We start from the raw sequence: 21449 nt of genomic DNA, 5'->3' as shown, positions 1-21449 counted from the left end.
AATGGTGTATAGATTGATTAGGGGAGAATTGCCATTTTAGCAATATGTGTCTCCAGTCCATGAACAAGCCTGTAACTCACCATTTATTTAAGTTTTCTTTACTCTGTTTTGGCAGAATTGTGTAGTTTTCAGTGAATAATTCTTTCACTTTATTGTCAGATTTATCCTCCTTAGTGTTTCTGTTATTTTGATGGCATTATAAATCATATTGCTTTATAAAAATTTTAATTTCTGATTGTTGCTGGTATGTGGAAATACAATTGATTTTTTTGTTATATCCTACAACCTCACTGATGTCACTCCTCTTAGTACTAGTAGCTTTTTTGGAGGATTCTATCAGATCTTCTACATAGATGATCATGGTATTCTCCAATAAAGACAGTTTTATTTCTTCTGTATGGATACCTTTTACTTCTTTGTCTTGACTTATTGCACTGGCTAGATCTTCTAATATGATGTTGAATGGAAGAGGTAAGAACAGACATCCTTGTTTCTCCTCACAGGGGAAAGCTTTCAGTTCTTCACCATTAAGTAAATAAGTGTAAGTTTTTCATAGGTACTCTTTATCAGGTCCAAGAAGTTCCCTTCTGTTCCTCGTTTGCTGAGAGTTTTTACCAGAGTGCCAGGATTATAGGCATGACCACTGTGCCTGGCCTAAGTTATTTATTAAAAAGAGTATAGGAAAAAAATCTTATGCATTTCTCCATGTAATTACCATTTCTGATACTTTTCATTCCTTTGTGTAGGTTCATAGTTCTACTCAGTGTCAGTTGCTTTCCATTTGGAAGACTTTCTTTGATAGTTCTTGTAGTGCAGGTCTAAAGGCTTTTGTTTATCTGAAAAAGTCTTTATTTCACTTTGACTTTTGAAATACATTTCTACTGGGTATAATATTTTGGGCTGACAGATTGTTTTCTTTCAGTACTTTAAAGATGGTTTTCAGCTGTCTTCTTGCTTGCATTGTTCTTGGTGAGAAATCTGCTGTCCTCTTGATCTTTGTTCCTCTGCACGTAATGTGCTCTTTTTCTATGACTACTTCTAAGATTTTCTTTTTTTAATACTTGCTCTAAATAGTTTTATTCTATACCTTGCTTTAGTTTTATTTATGTTTCTTGTGCTCAGGGTTCTTTGAGTGTCTTAAATCTGTAAGTTTATAGTTTTCATCAAGTTGGAAAATTTTTAGCCTATATATCTTCAAATATTCTGTCTCCCATCCTTAGTTCCTAAGAGAACTTCAATTACATTTATTTTAGGCTGCTTAAAGCTGTTCTTCAATTCACTGATGTTCTTTTAATTTTTAAAAATTCTTTTCCTTTCTTTGTTTATTTTGGATAGTTTATATTACTATATTGTCAGGTTCCCTAATATTTTGTTCTGCAATGTCTAATTAGTCATTAATCTCATCTAGTGTATTTTTCATCTCAGATATTGCAGTTTTCTTTTGTATAAGTTTGGGGCTTTTAAAATTTTTATATATCTCTACTTCTTAAATATACAGGGTACAGTTATAGTAGTTTTAATGTCCTTGTTTGCTTGCTAATTATAATCTGTATCTGTTCTGGGTGGTTTTGATTGATTGATTTTTCTCCTCATTATGGTTGTGTTTTTTTGCTTCTTATCATGCCTAATAATCTTTGATTGGATGCCAGACATTGTGAATTTTACCTTATTAGGTGCTGGATATTTTTGTATTCCTGTAAGTATTCCTGAACTTTGTTCTAGGATGCAGTTAAGTTTCTTGGAAACAGTTTGATCCTTTTTGGCATTTAAAAAATCTTTTCTAGGCAGGACCATAGCAACATTTAGTCTAGGGCTAAGCATTCCCCAGTACTGAGAGAAGACAATTCTGAGTACCATATCATATGTCTCATGAATTATAAGGTTTTTCCATCTGGCTAGTGGAAATGACTATCTGTAGAATATTATACATATTATTCCATTTTAATATAAAAAATACATAGATTATAGCTATGTTTCCCTCATTTATTCAATGACTGTTTTCTGAATATGGACAATGTGATAGACATCAAGTATAGAATAGCAAATAAAACAAAATCTTTCCTCTCAAAGAGTCTATATTCTATGGCTGGATATGAGCAATGAGACAATAGTTATATAATTTATCAAGTAGTAATATGTGCTTTGAAGAAAAATAAGGCAGATTAAAGGGAGAGGGAACAAAAGAGGAATGGAACAGGGCACACCAGTATATGAATATCGGGGGAAAAACTCTTTGAAAAGCTGATATTTAAGCAGAGAGTGGAATGAAGTGAAGCAGCACAGCTGGTGGCTATCTGGTGAAGGACATTCCAGGTAAATGGACTAGTAAGTGCCGAGATGGAATAACAGGAGGAGAGCATGGTCTTAGCACGTGTGAGGAAGAGCAAGGAGGCCAGTGTGCGGGGTGTGGTGTGAATGCGAGGGAAGGAACTGCAGGGAGTGATGTCACAGGGAGCACTGGGAGGATGGGGGTCAGACAAGGCTTTGCTGCATGTAGTAAGAACTGGGTTTTATTAAAAGGATGATGGAATTCATTTAGAGGTTTTGAGAAAGGTAGTGGCATGACCCGACTTGCCCTCTTAAAGTGTTACTCTTGTTGCTATGTGGAGAATTGACTGTAGGTAACAGGTGAAGCAGGGAGACCAGGTTGGAAGCGATTATAATCCTCCAGGCCAAAGAGCTGGTTGTTAGGGTGATGAGAAGCCAATCAGACCCAGGATGTATTTAGAAGTTAGAGCTAGCAGGATGTGTTGATGGATTAGATAGGAGCAGGAGAGGGGGTAGAGAGAGAGAATTTAAGAGTGACTTCAAGGTTTTTTTTTTTTTTTTTTATTGTTGTTTGTCTTCTCATCTTCCCCCACCCTCCCACCCCCAGCAACAAGAAAACTAAAGTTTCCATTTACTAGGATGGAGAAAATTGGGAGAGGAGAATCAAAACTTCAGGCTTGACACGCTGAGTTTGAGATTTTTCTATAAAATATCAAGGTGGCAGTTACATGTACAAGTCTGAAGTTCAGGGGAGAAGTCCGGTCTGCAGACATAAATTTGAGAGTTGTCAGTATTTAAAGGCCAGGCCCAGGATGAGATCATGTAGGGAGTAACTACAGACAAAGAATGGGAGATGGTTGAGGATTGAGATTATGCAACATTTAGAGGTCAGGAAAACGAAGAGCCATGAAAGGAGACCAGGAAGAAATGGCCAAAGAGGCAGGATGAGATCCAAGAGAGTGACGTCCTAGGAGCCATTAGAAGGAAAATATTTCAAGAAAGAGGATATCATACACTATGTCAGTTGCTGCTCAGAGTTGAAGAAAATGAGGCTGTAGAAGTAACTTTGGGATTTGGCAATGTGGGGGACATTGGTGACTTTGACAAGGGCAGTCTTGTTGAAGTGGTGAGAATGGAAGTCTGGCTGGGGTAGATTCAAGAGAAAACAAATGTGAGGAAGTGGTGACAGTGAACTTGGCTGGTCTTTGGAGTCATGTTGTAAAAGGGAACACAGAAATGGATGTAAGCTGATGTGTGTGCCTGACACACTTAGATGCCTTACAGGAGACATGAAAAAGGGTTCCCTGTGGTTACCTCTGAGAGACAGATTGAGTGGATCCTAGGGATAGAGGGGATAAAGGAAAATTGTATTTTCCCCTTTATAACTTTCTGTACTGTTTGATTTTTTTTTCCAGTTAAGCTTGCATTCCTCTTATTACTGAGATGCAATTCTCACATGGTTTATATTAACATGTGCAAATACACATAAAGATATATTATACTTAGCATGATTAGGTTAAACAAACAAAGAAAAAACTATGCAGAGAAAAGATAGGAAGAAAATGCATAAAGTATTCAAAGTAGTGCTATACAGCAGAAATAGAATGAACTTTGGAATCTGGAAGTACTTTGGGCTAAAATCTGGCCCCCATATACATCACTTAATGTCTCTTACCCTTGGTTTTCTTATTTGTAATATGTGTATAAAAACACTACCATCCTTAAGGGTTAGTTTGAGACTTAAATGAAATGATGTATGTTAAATGCCTGGAAATTAGTAGGTTCTTGGGTGATTACACCATTCCTTCTAATTTTCTATATTTTCCAATGTTTTAAAAGGGTCAAAATATTTATGTATTACTGGTGTAATTAAAAATTAGGGCCGGGCGCGGTGGCTCACGCCTGTAATCCTAGCACTCTGGGAGGCCGAGGTGGGCGGATCGTTTGAGCTCAGGAGTTCGAGACCAGCCTGAGCAAGAGCGAGACCCCATCTCTACTAAAAATAGAAAGAAATTATATGGACAGCTAAAAATATATATAGAAAAAATAAGCCGGGCATGGTGGTGCATGCCTATAGTCCCAGCTACTTGGGAGGCAGAGGCAGGAGGATCGCTTGAGCCCGGGAGTTTGAGGTTGCTGTGAGCTAGGCTGACGCCACGGCACTCACTCTAGCCCGGACAACAGAGTGAGACTCTGTCTCAAAAAAAAAAAAAAAAAATTAGAAGCACTGGAAACAGATTGGAACAAGTTGCTGAAATGTTAGCATTTTAGTTAGTATTTTGTTCTAGGTGATGGGGATATAACTGGTGGTTATTTTCCATTCAGTACAGTTTTTGTGTTTGTAAAACCAACAAGCCAACAAATAAACAGAGTTCCTTTAAATAGAAACACCAGATGATATATGTATCTTTTTCTTTCTTTTTTTTTTTTTCCAGTTTATTGATTTTTGTTTAACAGGAGAAGAAGATGTATAGAAGATATAGTAGGAGAGGAACTGAAAGCTCAGATGGTCCCTACCATCTGAAAAATCAGTTGGAAAAAATCTAATGCATCAGAAAATAAATTAATGAAAATGCGATTTCATTTATAGATAACCTTTAAGACTTTCATCTGCTGCCCAATTTGTACCTCGAGTTAGAACTTGAGATGTTAGGAGAATATGGCCTGGAAAGCAGTCCCAGTTTACCTGTTGTCCTGGTGTCATCATTCATAGGGTTCCCTTTCACTTTCAGAAGTGTCCTGGTTTGGATGTTGAAGTATGGTCTGCCCCTACTTAAGAGATGTGGAACCCTTAAAAATTTTCACAGGATTCAATAATGTTCTTGGATGGTTTTGCTCAGAGATTTGTATCTTATAATGGAGAGTAGGATGGTAGGCAATTGAGATCAGAAGGATGTCAAGGTCAACTTCTAGATAGAAAATTCCATCACGAAGTCAAGAAAGATAAATAGCATTTGGGGTCAGGCATGGTGGCTCATGCCTGTGATCCTAGCACCTTGGGAGGCAGACTCGGGGACTACTTGAGGCCAGGAGTTTGAGACCAGCCTGAGCAACAGTGAGACCCCATCTGTACAAAAAATAGAAAAATTAGCCAAGGTGGAGCAGGCCTGTAGTCTCAGCTACTCAGGAGGCTGAGGTGGGAGGATCACTTGAGCCCTGGAGTTAGAGGCTGTAGTGACCTATGATGACTGCACTCCAGTCTGGGTGACAGAGCAAGATCCTGTTTCAATAAAAAAAAAAAAAAAAGCATTTGGGATGGGAAGAGACTCTACTGTGAAGTTTTCTGTCCTGCCTAAGTGGACAGCATAAGGATGTGTTCTTCATATAGACCAGGAGGAACAATACTAAGTATAATATATTGCAAACCATAAGGCTCTATTGAAATGTAAAGTGCTTTCATGTGTATATGTAATTCCATTTGAGTCTCACCATATTCTCTTTTGAGAATATGGGCTTTTTAAAAAATGGGCTTTTAAAAGTGGGCTTTTAAAAAAAATGACAAATATGGGAATAGCTGGCAATTGATCTGGGAATAAAACCCAGTCTCCTATGCTCTTTCCATTATAACACACATTTGGGCACCTTTTCCACATCCTCTGGGTAGGGCTTTTTCTGACTAGGATAAAAAGTGAGTGTAGGTGGCTTCCTGGAGGGAGCTACATGGTTGCTTTTTCAGGAGACTAAGTTAGCTCCACTATATAAAGTGCGTTTGCTACATAAGGTATTGAGAAGAAGATGCAGAGTTCTGGCCTGAAAATGCTTGTTCGTTTCCGAGGTGGAATGGTAGGTGGTTGACTACTGTCAGATTTGGGCATGTGAGATTTATCTTGACATTGGAAATTCCATTCCTTTCTCTTTCCCACAGAAAGCCCAAGAAAGCACAGGGGAGGGAAACTGTGGACAGAACTTCAAGGGCTTGACCTGGTATCAACTGAGGCTTTTGCGTAGTACTTTACTCACATACCAACTTCTAAATTAAAGATTACAGTGTGGAATTTAAGGATTGAAACAGAAAGTAAGAGCTCATAGCTAATCGCTCTTTCAACTCTTTCAGAATACACACTCTTTGGAGAAAAGTCTTATCACTGTAAATAATGCTTTTATCTCAATGCCAAGCGATATTTCATTTTGATCTAGGAAGCAGGGTAAATATTTCTTTTGTAAAAGTGTTAACATTTTGTGTTGCTGAATTAAGTAAGTCACTTATGATAAAGAAAACCCCAAGTGCAACTCTTCCCCACTGTCCTAAAACCCTGATCAAGACCCCACATGTCTGAGAGAAGGAAATTGTACCGTAAGGCTTAACACAGAAGTCGTAAAGGCTGGTTTCCATTACATCTGGGCTTCCAGCAGCCTGCAAGTGAGGACTGTAAGGAATGTTGAAACTTAAAGTTCATCTCTAACATGTAGGGGGTTCACACACAACTGTTCTGAAGGCTAATCTTTAGTGACAGATGCAGAGACAGGAGACTCGAGTGTTACTAGGAAAAACTTAAGCCTTCTTCCATCCTAAGCCCTTTTAGCTTTCATTTTAGGCATCAGCCAGTCATTGCCAAGCATATGTCTGAAGGGACTGATCCCAGCTATTTCAAAGGGTCGTCTTTTGTGTGGTGTTCTTAGGGCCTCATGCAGTGTTCTATTCTGTGATATATTTTAGATATACCATGATACTAATGATTTTTTCCCCCAGTTAATGTCAACATGGACTTGTGGGATGAAAGCTCATAAAGCTAGGAAGCAATCCTCACTAGAGTCATGTAAATTAAATATTACCACTAATTAGATACATTGTTTAAACTTTTGATGCCTCAATTTCCACATCTGTAAATGGAGATTTGAATCTCTACCTGCCTTATTGGGGATGTTTTCATGGTCAAAGGATGATTAGATGTCAGATCCTTTGAAAGACTAGCATCCTGATTGTGGTCGAGACATGATGCTCACCCATGTCTAGTTTATCCTCATGGGAAGAGTCCTCCTCCTGATTCCCCTTGCAATTGGGCAGGTCATGTGACATTTTTCTGGCCAGTGGGTTGTGGTTGAGCATGAGTCACTTCTGGGCCACACCCCTTCATTGCTGGTGTGAGACTCTTTAGGGCTCTCTTCCCTGCTGTGGTGATTGTGGAAATGTTTAAGTCTGGAAATGTTCCACAGTTCAGAGCTGTCTGGAATGCTAAGGCAACACATGAAAGATATGTATCCAGGAAAGGTGCCTAGACCAACAGAAGGGTTTGAGTAAACAAGAAATAGACCAATACAGTAGTTCCCCTTATCCAAGGTTTCACTTTCTGAAGTTTCAGTTACCTGTCGTCAACCTCAGTCTAAAAACATTAAATGAAAAAAATCCAGAAATAATGCATAAGTTTTAAATTGTGGGAAGTTCTGAGTAGCATGATAAAATCTTTTGCTGTCTTGTTCTATCCTGTGCAGAACACGAATCATGCCTTTGGCCAATGTATCCATGCTGTATTTGCTACCTGCCCATTAGTCACTTAGTAGGTATCTCCGTTATTAGAGCACGATGGCATTGCAGTGCTTGTGTCCAAGTCAGTAGTAGCCCAGCGCCATGTCACAGTGCCAGTGCCATTCACCTCACTCCATCTCATCGTGTAGGCATTTATCATCTCACAGAAGAAGGATGAGTACAGTACAATAAGATATTTTGAGAGAGACCACATTCACATAACCTTTATTAGAGTACATTGTTATAATTCTTCTATTTTATTATTATTGTTAATCTCTTACTGTGCCCAATTTATTTATTAAACTTTATCGTTGGTATATATGTATACGAAAATATGGTATAATAGTTTTTGGTACTATCCGAGATTCTAAGCACCCACTGGAGGTTTTGGAGTGTATCCCCTGAGGATAAAGGGGCACTACTGTGCTATGTCAGATCACTGAGATTGAGGGCTTGTATGTTATGGCAGCACAACATAGCCTATCCAGACTGCTCTAGGTATAAAGAAGTCTTAAATTTATTATGGTGATTAATGGTCAGATATCTCCTAGCTCCCTCCTAATATTTACTACTAATTTGCTGGTGTGCCGTTTTCTGACGCCTAATGGATTTGAATCTGATTACTTTGAATCTTTTCCCATCCTCCAACCCCCAAGAATCTCTACCATCCTATTGGTGTAACCTGAAGGAAAAAACTGTATTAGCAGTCGTAACATATTAGCAGTGACAACATAAAGGATGGAAGCTAAGTTCAAGGAATACTGGGTCTGGCATATAATGGGTACTCAACGAATGTTTATTGACAGTAGGAAGAGAAATTGGATGATGTGGCTATTACCACTGATTCCACGAGGCAAAATCTAGTAAACCTTTAGTTCTCATCTTCCTTGACCTTATAAGCAGAGTTTGGCGTATTTCATCACTCCCTCTTTCTGGAACCTCTCTTTGATTCTTGGCTTCCTGGACGCCAGAATCTTCTAGTTTTCCTCCTGTCCCAGTGGCCACTCCCTGGTCTCCTTTGTTGAATCCTTTTCTTCCTGGTGTCTAAATATCAACACTAGAGTACCCTAGAGCTCAGTCTCTGGACTTCTCCTTCATTTGAATCTCTCAGTCATGTCTGCTCACTGTTTTATTATTGAGTGATTTCTTTTTGTTGATTTACACATTCTCTTTTATGTAGTGAGTAGTAACCCTCTTTCTATCCTACGTTGCTGATAATTTTCCTCATTTGTCAATAGATTTTTACTTATTTATGGTTTTTCCATATAGATAATTTATATTTTTATATAATCAAATATGTCATTCATTTTTTCTTTGGGCTTTTGGAGATGTTGAGGATCCACCAATGTGTGGAGTGGTTATGCTTAATATATGAGTGGTCTCTATGTTAAAGTCATTTCTCTTTGTATAGCAGGGCCATGTTGCTCATCCATCATTGTTTGGCCACGTTCTTTGGGTTATGTAGCTGTATGATGAAAAGTCAAGTCACTCCAATCCATAATCTTGCCAGTTACCCTTGTTCCTGTAATAATCATCTATTGCTGTGTAAGAAAGCCCTCTAAAATGTGGTGTAAAGCACCAATAATCACTTATTCTCTCTCATGGTTTCTGTGGGTCAGGAATTCAGAAGTGGCTTGGCTAGGCAATTCTGGGTCAGGGTCTCTCTTGAGCTTATAGTCACATGTTGGCTGGAGCTGTGGTCATCTGAAGGCTATTCTGGGGCTGGAGGATTTATTTCTAAGGTGACTTACTCACATGGCTGGTAGCTGACGCCGGCAAGCTGGTCGCTGTCCATGTGGATCTCTTTATGGGGCTGTTTGAGTCCTTATGCCATGGTGATTGGCTTTTCCCAGAGCAGTTAATTCAAGAGACCAAGGCAGAAACGCCTGTGTCTTTTATGACTTAGCCTCAGAAGTCGTGTGTCATTGTTTCCACCTAATTCTATTGGTTGCATGGTAGACCAGCCCTGCTTTAATGTGTGTGTAGGGGGTGGAGGGGACTGCAAAGGTATGAACACCAGGAGGTGACATCATTGGTGGGGGCTGGCTACCATGGTAACCAAAGAGCATTATTTATTTGAGATGTTTTCTTTGGTTTGATATATGCTTTTAAACTGAGAATGCAGGAGTGCCAACTGATGAATACTGGGATTGATTGAAAGCACTGTTAACTTTACACTGTACTTAAGCAGAAAGCAGGAAGGAAATGGATGAATTTTTGCAGGCTGCTTGAATAAGGCCCTCAAAACAGAAGGGGCCTGAGATTAGCCTGATGTGGTACCTTCTGGTATACTTTCTGGGACTAATGTTGTTCTTGATTTTCCACTTCCTCCATATTCTCTGAATCCAAATATTTTGAAGAAAATGAATCAGACAGAGGCAAGAAAATGTTTAAGATGGTGTAGAAATGGCTGCTAATAATGGGCAATAACTATTTTATTTCTTGAGTGTTTGTTGTGTGCCAGACCGTTTTCATAAATGATATTTAGTCTTTCTACTGGCCACTGATGGAAGGTGATATCCCCATTGTAAGTATGGCAAACCTGATACTCAGAGTAATTCATCCAAGGTCATGCAGTAAATGGTTGTAGATCTGTCTGCCATGGTTAATCTACTACCTTTCACTGTATTCCATTGATGTAAACACACACACACACACACACACACACACACAAAATATGTTTTGGCATCAGAAAGTTGAAAAGCAGTACAGTTGTGTAGTATCTGGAAGGATCTGTCAAAGGTAAAAGATCCAGGAAAATGTAATCACAGATACAAAAACACTCTGAAACTGAAAAGTGCTTTATAAATTTAAGGTGGCAGTGTTATTAATATTATTCAGCTCAGAGTGGTAAGAAAATGAATCATGTATAATTCTTCATTTCTTCTTTAGTCAGATTACCGCAGAGCACCTGCCCATTAATCCTGACCCTGTTAAAACAATAACTGCCTATCCAGGCGATACACTGGAATTAATGTGTAATTAAAGAAAATTATCATGGCTTGGCTATGAAATGGGAATAGCAATATTTCAAGTTAATATATATTCTAGACCAATACATGTTTTAGATTAGGAAACTCTGATGTATAATTTAGGAATATATTAAATCATCAGTTTAAAATTAAAGCATAAAAAGCTTTATGGCTGTAAAAGCATTTTGTTGGAATGTCAATATGGTGTCATATTTGTCTTCAGCACGAAGGCATTGCTTTTCTGACAACCACTGTTTAAAGAAAATGGCCTTGGGAATGGGGAAAGCATGTTTCTCATGGATTTTTCTCCTCTTTGATGTGATCCTTGGTGGCGTTAACACATTAGCGATGAACTCAGATGATGGTCTTGAGGGCGAGGGATGATATGTAGCCCTCATTACATTGCCTTGGCACCTGGCCCATGGACACCAGCAGCAGGAGCCTTGATTTCATTTTAAAAGGAGTTAGAAGAATGTGAAGAAGGTCACGGCCATCAATCTGTTATCACTCTGCTAGCTGGGATCTCTTTAAGGAGGTGCAGGAAACATATTTTAAAACCTCCAGTGAAGACCCCCAAATGATGATGTTCATCTTGCCACTGCCTAATGAAAGTGTGCAATCTCCGAAACAGAGCTCACAAGCACTACACAACAAAAATTGTCTGAGGAAATGCTTTCATTTTAAACTGTCAAAGCTAGAGTCAGCATATATAGTCAGCATAGACATTGAGGCATGTATATGAAAGCAAAAAAAAAAAAATATTTTGCAGTCCTGTTAGGTTTTATTAACTTCACATTCTTGTGAGTGGGTCAGAAATGGAAAGGAGGAGTGCAAAGGAGAGAAATGCAGACTGAAGTTGAATGTCTTGCTTAAGGCGGCTCACTCAGTGGAAGGCGGGGTGTGGTCTGGGGAGCCCGAAGTTCCAGAATGCAGCTCTGCTATCACGAGCTGTAGCTAGGAGGTCTCTGGATATTATACCCTTTGTTTTATTTCTTTTGTTTTATTTTTAAGGATATTTTAGAAAAGAAATATATAGTACTTAGAATTTGAGTCCTCCAACATGAGATTTAGTTTTGTGAAATTTCATCTAACATTTAGGTGCATGCATATGTATTTTTAAATAATTGAAATTCAGATGCAGGTTCAAATATATATTTTACTTATTAATATAAAGGTTTTTTTGCTGCTATGCTACAAACTCTTAATAATATTTCATGGTAGCCTCATAGTCCATCAAATTGATAGGTCATAATTTATAATAACTGTTCCCTTCCTGTTGGACATGTAGATTGTTTCCAAAATTTCCTCTGCTGTAGATGACAATGTAATAAACTTCATGAAGATAGATTGTTTTATTGCCTAAAGTATTGTTTTCTTAAGTTCGATTTTTTTCAAGAGTAGATTTAGAGAGTCAAGGCCAATTTTATTGTTTATGCAATGTATCTTCATGGGTTTGCTTCCCTGGTAGATAGTGAATGATTGTTCTTCTTTTTGTATATTGTTAATTTTTCAGAGTCTAATCAGCATTGAGGAGTTCACATAGTACTGATTTGACTGACCATATTTGATGATTGTATTGGTAACGGTCCTAGCAGGACACAGAATTCACCCCACTGGTTCAAATGAAGAGGAATTGATAAAGGGCTAAGCCCACAGAAGGGCATGCTGGTTCCAGAGCAAGCAAGGGACTACAGCAGTGGAAAGCCGTGTCTGGCCCTAGACCGAATGGACAAGAGAGGGACATAGTGTTTCATGAGCGCTCATGGCCAGCCCCGAGCTGAAGGGACAATGGGAGGAAGTGATATTCCAGGAGCCCTTAGAGGTACAGCCGTGGTGGAAGCAGAGCCTGCTGGTCTGGGGCTGTACAGTGATGTAGCTTCCACCAGAGCCATGGGACTGAGGCACGCGGGGGAGTGGGAGGGAACGCCTCAACCTCCCTCCCTCCAGTCTCCTGCAGTGCCTCCCATTGGTGGAACCCAACCGAAGTCACTTGGCACAGGAACCTGGGTGATGCTGCCTTCAGGGGTCACATTCCTGGAACACAGAGCAGGGCAGACAGTGGATTTGGGGCTGGTGGAGGTGAAGGGACAAATGGAAAAAACCAAACAAACAAAACAAAGTAGCACAATAATGATGGGAAGTTTGTGTCAATAGCAGTACAGGGCCCATTTTGCAGAATCTCAAGTTCAGATCATATTTCACATCTCTCTGGACTGCAGTCTCTCAGAAAGGCCTTAAATATTGCATTTCCGTTATTATGATAACCAGATCGCAGTAAGAGAGCTGGGGGCTCCTAAAAGTGTACTCAGCACTGACTTGAAAACAAGTCCTAGGTCTGTGGGCTCTGTTTGCTCCTTGGCAGTCTTTGTAGTCATCTCAGGTCAGCTCTGATTTTATACCTCATAGTAGCTGTTCCATGTCTCCTCCAGCTCCTAACCTCACCCCTCAAGGTTTTGAGCTGAGTATGTTCTGGTTTCAAATGCAGGCTTAGGGCAGATTGTCTGTGCAGCAACATGGTCGCATTCCCCAGGGCAGTTTCTCACACCGGGGGCCCAGAGTCTCTGAGCATTTATGGACTTAGGGAGTTTTTGAGTCCTCTGTATGAATTCTAAAATGTTGCTTTTATTTGGATGGCACTCAAAATTTAATACAGACATATTCTGGACCATTTGGATGACTGTCTTATACTTGAGCACTGCAACACATCCATGTCTGCACCTACATTTGGGTCTGTGTTCAAATTAGTATCAAGTAGAACCACTTTACATGTGTAATGTTCTTAAGAAAACATCAGGGTAGACTTAATTTGATCCCAAAGCACTATTTATGTTCAAAGGCCAGGAGCTCACAGAGCAAGCTGATGAAGGAAGTTTACACAGTAGTTCCAGCAGGGAGAGTGGTGGGAGAATCCAGTCATCACATGGAATGTGAAGTAAGGGCTGGCCAAGCTCAAAAGGACCCAAGCCACAGTGACCAGCACCACACACATCCTCGTTTGGAACAGTGTTTCAGCAGAGCATCGTCTGGCATGTTAAATGAATGTAGTAATTTGAATGCTATTGGTTGTACAGTTTGGGTTGTATTTATTTATACATGTTCTTTGGTTTGTGTAGATTAAGGGTGATATGTCTAAGGATTTTGCACCTGGTTTTATGTTGGTTGTTTTCTGAGTAACATGCTAATAATGATAATTTGAGGGAGATTCAAGAGAACATGTTTCTTTAAAAAAGGTCTACACATAACTCCAGGTGGGCAATCACTGTGGAGGAAGGGGTGCTAAACTGGTCATCTTGGCCTCTCTGTACAGATTGAAGGAAGGAAGGAAAGAAGAAGGGAAGGAAGAAAGAAGAAAAGAACTTATAAAAGACTGTATGAATTTTCATCCCAAGAATTCATGAGGTTTTTGGATGATGTAGTATCACATATTTAGAAAGCACTCACATGATGTTAGCCAAGAGGACCCCACAGGCTCATTTGGTCTAGGATTTGCTAGTTAGGGATTCTTTCCTGTAGAACCCAAGGGCTATTCTTCCTATTTCTGCCATAATCAAGTTGCATACTGAACTCTCATAAATATTTACTGACTGTATTTCTTAAGTATTAATTCCATTTGTTGGAAATATTAAAGAATGTCTCTTCCTTTAAATTCCTCACTGTATTACCCCTCAAAGAATGTGGTTTATGAATATAGTACTGATTTGACTGACCAAATTTGATGATTGTATTGGTAACAGTCCCAGCAGGACACGGAATTCACCCCACTGGTTCAAATGAAGAGGAATTGATAAAGGGCTAAGCTCACAGAGGGGCATGCTTCTTGGGGTATACCAATAATAGTCCTCTTTGGGGCTGGGACAAACTACCTTGTAATTTTTAGTGATAGTTTTTCCACTGGGCAGAGAACATCGTCTCCTCTGGACATAGCAGTTAATTTATGTCAGCACTCAGGGCAATTATATGCATGTGGGAAACCCAGGTAATGGTGTGATTGGTGTTACATGCATGGATCTGTTCTTTCGCAGGGGTTACAGAGCATTATGTGAGGGATCATATGATACTCCCAACAGGTGTGCATGCTGGAGTAGCGCAGTATTCACAACTAGGCACATTTTGTCCTTGGCAACCCCTGAGAGCAGAGCCACTTGTGACACTTCTAAAGTTATGGTACCAGGGCAGTTATGAACTACTATTGTCACTGCTCACTAATTCCTTTAATGGAGTTCATCAGAGGTAGAGATCATCCAAATAATAGTTCATAAGTAATTTGGAGCTGGCACTGAAATGTGTTATGCAGTTTCTCTCCCACCAATTGATCTTTCTCCTTGTTTGCTTTAAGATTATGTAAAAGGGAGCCCAAATTCCACAAGTTTAGGATTCTAATTACAGCTTTTCTCCTCCCCAATTCTTTTATCACCTCCCTCTTCCTGTACCAGCCCCATTGTCCAAGTTGTCAGTAACAATGATGAAGTCATAGCCACGAGAAGCTACTTTAGGTAAGTTTCCCAGAGCTCAGCACTCGGTAGCCCCAGGCTCAGGAACCAGGTTACAAGGAAGGCTTTGAAGAACAGACTTGCTGTGATTTTTTTTTCACCCCTAAGAAGAAAGTTGGTGTGGGTTGATGTGGTCAGACTGTATTTAGCAGAAAAACTCTAGAAGGAAGTTGGACTTTCCTACTCAAACATAAACTTTTCACAGCCCCTCATTTCCACCCCCCCACACCTCTTGACTGGCAAAACCCAGAAACTCAAACACATCCTTCCCTACCAGTCAGTGCTGTGACTTTACAAATCACTAATCTCCAAGCCTGTTTGCCAAAGTCAAACAATGCCTAGCCCCAACAAAGCCCTCCACAAACAAAGACACGCCTGGCCTGCAAGTTAGGATAAGTGGATTACCTTTTAGACACAGCTGAAAATTTAGGCTTCCAAAACAGTCTTTCTTCCCCCTGGAGGACTTTTCTTTCCTGAGAGCCCCTCTTCCTCCCTGAGGGAAGCCACCCTGCCTCTAGGGGCCATGGAATCCCTCCAGGGAATTACATTTTGTCCAGAAACTCCTAAACCATCCCTCCCCACCCCCATCACAACTGGGAAGGAGCAGGCTCAGTTGGGATGAGTTAGGATGGGAGAGAGAGGCCAGGGAGTCCTGGTGCTAGTCTCGGTGCATTAGGATCCTGGTACCATTTTCTCCCACTGAGAATAAAGCTAATCAGCATCATAACCCCCTTTCCAAACAACTCAAGCACCTTGGAGTACTTCAATCATACTCTCTCGAATTATATGCTAATATTATCTAATATTTTAGTTTTGACCCCTTTTATTATCACAATATAAACATTGGTTTTATTTTACAGAGACAGTTTAAAATATCTGTAAAATTGCCTACATATTCACCAACTTTTCTCCTCCTTGTATGTCAGACATCCCTTTGGGTTTGTTTTCCTCCTTTCTAAAGTATGTTCTTTAGAAATTCCTTTAGTGAATTTATGCTGGTAGTAGACTCTCTGTTTTTATTTATAAGAAAATATGTTTATTTCATTCTCATTCTTAAAAAAAAAAGCTTCATTGGGGGTTCTAGTTAATAGTTATTTTCTCCTATCACTTTGAAGATAACTGTCTTCTGGCTTCAGTTGTTGCTGTTGAGAAATCTGCTGTCAGTCTAATTGTTGATATCTTTTCCCGCTGCTTTATAACATTGTGATTGCCTTTGGTATTCTGAAATATCATTTCAGTGTATTTAGATGTGGAAAACTTTATTTCTTCTACTTTGGGTATAGTGTTTTCTGCATCTTGGGATTGGTGTCTTTCTTCAGTTCTAGAAAAAACTTGGCCCTTGTATCTCAAAATTTCATCTCCTCCATTCTATATTCTCTCTTTCTATTACATCTTTTGGACTTGTATTCAACCTTCTTATTCTGTGCTCCATGCCTCTGAATAGCCTGTAATATTTTCCATCTCTCTCTCTCTTCTCGCCCCTACATTCTGATCACTTTTTTCATAATGCTTATCAGGTCAGTAGTTCTCTCTTCAGCTATGTAAATTTGTGGATTAACCCATCCATTGAGTTTTTAATTTTAATAGTTTTATATTGTTGCTCTTGTTTTCCTAAAAGTTCTCTTTGGCTAGTTTGCAAATCCTCTTGGTCATTTTTTTAAAATCTTTTTGTTTATTCATTTTTTTAGCTCCATATTTTATTATATAAAATATTTTTATATAGTAATATTTTATATCTGAGAATACTAAATGTTTGGTAATTGAGGGTATGATTGTGTTGTTTATCTCTGCTAATTCTTATTTATGTTATTTTGGGATTTTTTTGTGTTTTGAGAAATTTTTGTGAGAGCTTATATTAATTTGTAGCAATATTGAGGGCTTAACTTGAGAGCTTTCCTCCAGAGAAGATTTGCATTACTTGTGTCCTAGAGCTTGGGTGCACAACTGACTTGGGACTGCTTTAGCAACCTCCAAGGATCTTAGCTTACTACGTAAATCTCAGGTTCAACTACCCCATCGTGAGAGGGACCTGATGCTCAGTCTGACTCCAGAGTCTTAGCAAAACTTGCTCCTGGGGCAACCCTGACTTGTGTGTATGCTTGCCACTTAGTATTTTGATTTTATCTATATTCCTTCCCTCCCCCCTGCCCCGGCTTCCTTCCATTGGGACATTTTCTTCACTTTTTTGGTGGTCAGAAATGTATTATAAGATTTGTTTATTGTATTTATTCAGGATCTTGATATATTGTAGCAGGAGGACCTTGAAGAATATGGGCTAGATGCAAAAAAAAGTGACCTCTGTAGAGTGTGCCCCAGTTTCTTAGCTCCTTTCAGTTACAGCTAACTTGTGCCTGAATGTAGGCTGAGTTTCGGAACTACTCTACTCTTGGTTTATGGGGTATGATGGTGCCCTAATGCCCAGCATTTCATGTTCTACCTTATGGTCTTTTATTGGACTGATCACCCAAAGATTGTTGGCCAGAGGTGTGTCTTCAAAATATAGCATTGTATAGGCAAATGAATATTTTTAAAGAAAAAAATTGGACTCCATATTTGGGTATTCATTACCTTTAAAATTTTTTAGCTAAGATATATCATTTATATGATTTCTTAATTTAAAAGAAAAAAAACCTATTCCCACTAAAATATTTTTATTTCTTCCACTTAGATGTTGCCATCATTTGCTTCTTGGAAATCAGGGTTGTGCCTTATTTTTCTTTTTATATCTATTATACTTACCATGTAATAAGCTTCTCTGGAATTGAACTGCATTTTTCAGACGGCTTCACAGAGATCTGGGTGTGGTATCTAGGGATGTTCCTTCAGATAGCATTTGAAATTTCCTGATAGGTCAGTCTTTAATTAGTAGAGCAAGTTATTTGGTTCAAGTTACAGATTTAAATCATGGACTTCAGGGATACTTTCTGCAAATGGATTCCTCGTCCTAGTTCTAATCACCGGTACCACATCTCCTTCCATATTATCGTGGAGCAGCTGCTGTAATTACATGAGAGAGTCTCACAAGGATAGAAAGTGGAGATAGAACTGTGTTTTATTTGGTGTTAATCAAAGCAGTCTTTAGTGCTTTTGCCTCATCTGGATGAAGGCTATTGAAAGAAATGTGTAAGGCACTCAGCATTTCCCAGTGAATAGTGATAAGAGAGTCTTTGAATGGGGAACATTTCCTAAATTTTTCTCTTGTAAAAAATAACCTTTCAAAACAAGTCAAAATTTCTTGGGGCAATTACAGAGCCTTTTGTATCAACAAAATAGCAACAGAGTACCTTGTAGAAGGTTATGTATCTGTTCATGGCTCAGGTGCATAAGGATAGGCCAATGAAGAACATGTCACCTGCCTTTTATTTGCACTTGACAGACTGCTCTATTTTTTTTTTTTTTTTTTTTGAGACAGAGTCTCACTCTGTTGCCCAGGCTAGAGTGAGTGCCGTGGCATTAGCCTAGCTCACAGCAACCTCAAACTCCTGAGCTCAAACGATCCTCCTGTCTCAGCCTCCCGAGTAGCTGGGACTACAGGCATGCACCACCATGCCCAGCTAATTTTTTCTATATATATTTTTAGCTGTCCATATAATTTCTTTCTATTTTTAGTAGAGATGGGGTCTCGCTCTTGCTCAGGCTGGTCTCGAACTCCTGAGCTCAAAGGATCCGCCCACCTCGGCCTCCCAGAGTGCTAGGATTACAGGCGTGAGCCACCGCGCCTGGCCAGCTCTATTTTTAATCTTGCTTAGTGTTCTGATGTCCTTGATTGTACACCAGAAGAGAAAACTTGATGAGAATTATGTAGTCCACCTGCCTTAATTTCACAAATGAGAGAAAGAGAGAACTTACCTGGAGAATCTCATCTCTTCTCTAATGAAAATTGATAAGTAATCCCTGATTGGCTGAGGTGTGATGTTGAGTGGGTGACTAGCAAAGGGAATATGTGATCTGGGGAGTCAATTTCCTGCTTCCTAAAACGCAGCGTATGGGGCATATCCTTTAAACACAAAGAGGTCCTCTGCTGGTTACCTGCAAGGCAAGAATGACCAAAACCCATATGTTTAGGAAGGTTCCTGAAAAAGCCATCTCCTCCAGACTTCTAATACCCTAATAAGAAAAAGGAAACAAACAAACAAACAAACAAAAACCCCCAAAAACAAGAGCTGTAGTGGGTGAAATTACTTAGAGTATAAATGATTTTTACAAGCTTGAGAATATACAAAATCGGCAAGCAGGATGTTTCTTGGGAGTATGGCCTGAAGGAATTAGGACAAGTGCCAGGTGTGGGCTGCCCTCTGCATTGACTTCCTACCCTGTACTTCCTTTAGGGAACCATATCTCAAACTCTCTATCTGAAAATCTTATCTTTGGGAAAGATGCAGTTAGCTCCTTCATGCAGAGTTATAAATGACTAATAAGCTTCCTGGTTTTCCCTCTCCTGGCCTTTAACTGGAGATAATGTTCAAGTCAATGGAATGCAGCTCTAGTTGTGTAAGAGCTGCATTCTCAAGTGTATCTACTGGGTGGCAGAAGTTACCTTTGAGGAAGGGCTGGAGAGTGCTGGGTGCCTTTTAGAGTTGTCATGCTTTTCCTGTGGTGCTGGTGGCATCCCCAACTGTTGTGCTCGTGATGAAATAAATGAGACTCATGGTGGACTTCATCCAGCTTTCTTGAAGGGGCTTTCTGTACAGAGCAGAGAACCTGTATAATTCACCTCTGTATCATTCCTTTTTAATTCAATGCCTGGTGCAAGGTAGGAGCTCTGTGAGTATTGGCTGTTGAGTGGATGTCAGCCCAGGACCTATCAGTGGGGCCAGGGTACCTGGGAAGGAACAAGAAAGAGGCACACAGACAGGTACCCAGCCTGGAGGGGCTGGGAAGTGGAACGCTAACATCGTCTCACTCTTTCTTTTGCCATTGTCTCAGTTCTTCTTGATACCAATTTTCCTTTTGTGGAAAAAAGTGATTTTCTTGTTTCTCATTTTGTTTCTTCTTGCTCCCAGAGACTTCTGCTTCTGCAGCCTCCCAGGCCCTCACCTTTGGTCTAAGAGCCTGGGTACGACAGGCTCTGCTCTAATTTAGTGACTGCGGGTCCTTCTTTCCTGTCTGCCCCTGGGAGGCCAATTGGACCAGGACTCCAAATGGCAGCTCTTCTCCCTCCACGTCACAAGACAAGACCATGCCTTTCTCTGCCTTGGATTTACTCAGGACACAGCCAGAGCTTGGTTCTGCCATCAGGCTCTCACTGAGGACAGTTTGCGCCACTCCGTGGAACTGTCCCCCAGCCCCTGCTACCAAAATGACACATTTCCAGATGTATTCCACTTGTATTATTCTGGGGGGGGGGGAATCTTTAAATGACTTTTGAAGGGGAAGAGAAAGGGACAAGTCACTGTATTAATTTGGACATCAGAGTGGTTTGGCTCAGGTCCTGTAACCATACCATAACGAGTCTTTATTTAGACAAACATCCACAGAGTAATTAATCAAGGGGCGGGGGCAGAAGTTACTCATCCATCTTAGGTACGTGACAAGTTCTGTTTTCTACTTGGAGGTAAAGTTCAAGATGCTTGTTCACAACCAAAGGTTTCTGCACCTGAAAGAGGGTGTTAGGCCTGGTCCCACCGAGTTATAGCAGAGCTGGATTAAGTGATTCTCCGTGATTGGGGAGAGGAGTATTGACTGCATTCTTCTTCCCTGTTCCTGCAGACACTAAAAACTGGTATCCATTCCATCTACGTCCCATCAGATCTTTCTACTTGGGGACGAAAGGATGCTGTACAGAATGTGGGTTTTTCTTATAGCTGGTTGGTGGCTAGGAAAGATTATTGAGCCTAAGGACCTCTTTATGACGTGTCCCCAGCCTAAAATCTTCTACTTACTTAAAAGCCTTTTATCCCAAATGTCTACAATATCAGTCATAATGATACCTTTTCGTGTTCATTTGTTTAGATATGCCACACTTCTGCCTGCCGTTGGCAACCCTCCTGGAGTAGGCCGCTCTTGTTAATCACATGGATGTTGTGAGTATTATGTTCACAAGTGGATGTAGAGAAGGTATTTTGATTGAACTCTAAATCCTCACCACATGAGCTACTCATGCTTAGCAAAAATATACTAAACAGTTGTGATCTGGAGTTTCATTAATCTCAGGGATTACGCTGCTTGTTCCTCCGTTAAACACCGTGGCTTCAGTATCTTCCCCTACGCATATCAGCTTTTTATGAAAGCTTTGGATGCAAAGCTATGCCTTAG

The 21449-nt window shown here is 39.9% G+C and overlaps 1 protein-coding gene across 2 annotated transcripts in view; it reads left to right on the top strand.

Moving 5' to 3' along the window:
* LYPD6B (LY6/PLAUR domain containing 6B) overlaps positions 1-21449 on the top strand; it is a 128727-nt gene that overhangs the window by 25685 nt on the left and 81593 nt on the right. The window contains exons 2-3 of one of the 2 annotated variants that reach the window (XM_069472880.1): positions 10629-10689; positions 21147-21217. In XM_069472880.1, the coding sequence (XP_069328981.1) occupies positions 21213-21217 (5 nt within the window). In that variant the 5' untranslated portion in view covers positions 10629-10689; positions 21147-21212. Of the gene's footprint in view, positions 1-10626; positions 10690-21146; positions 21218-21449 lie in introns of those variants that run through there. The other variant, XM_069472889.1, reaches the window with a different exon arrangement.

This window comes from Eulemur rufifrons, chromosome 1 (genome assembly GCF_041146395.1).
Source record: "Eulemur rufifrons isolate Redbay chromosome 1, OSU_ERuf_1, whole genome shotgun sequence".
Lineage (NCBI taxonomy): Eukaryota > Metazoa > Chordata > Mammalia > Primates > Lemuridae > Eulemur > Eulemur rufifrons.
Note: the sequence above shows the minus strand (reverse complement) of the source record. Positions and strands in the feature narration are given on the sequence as shown.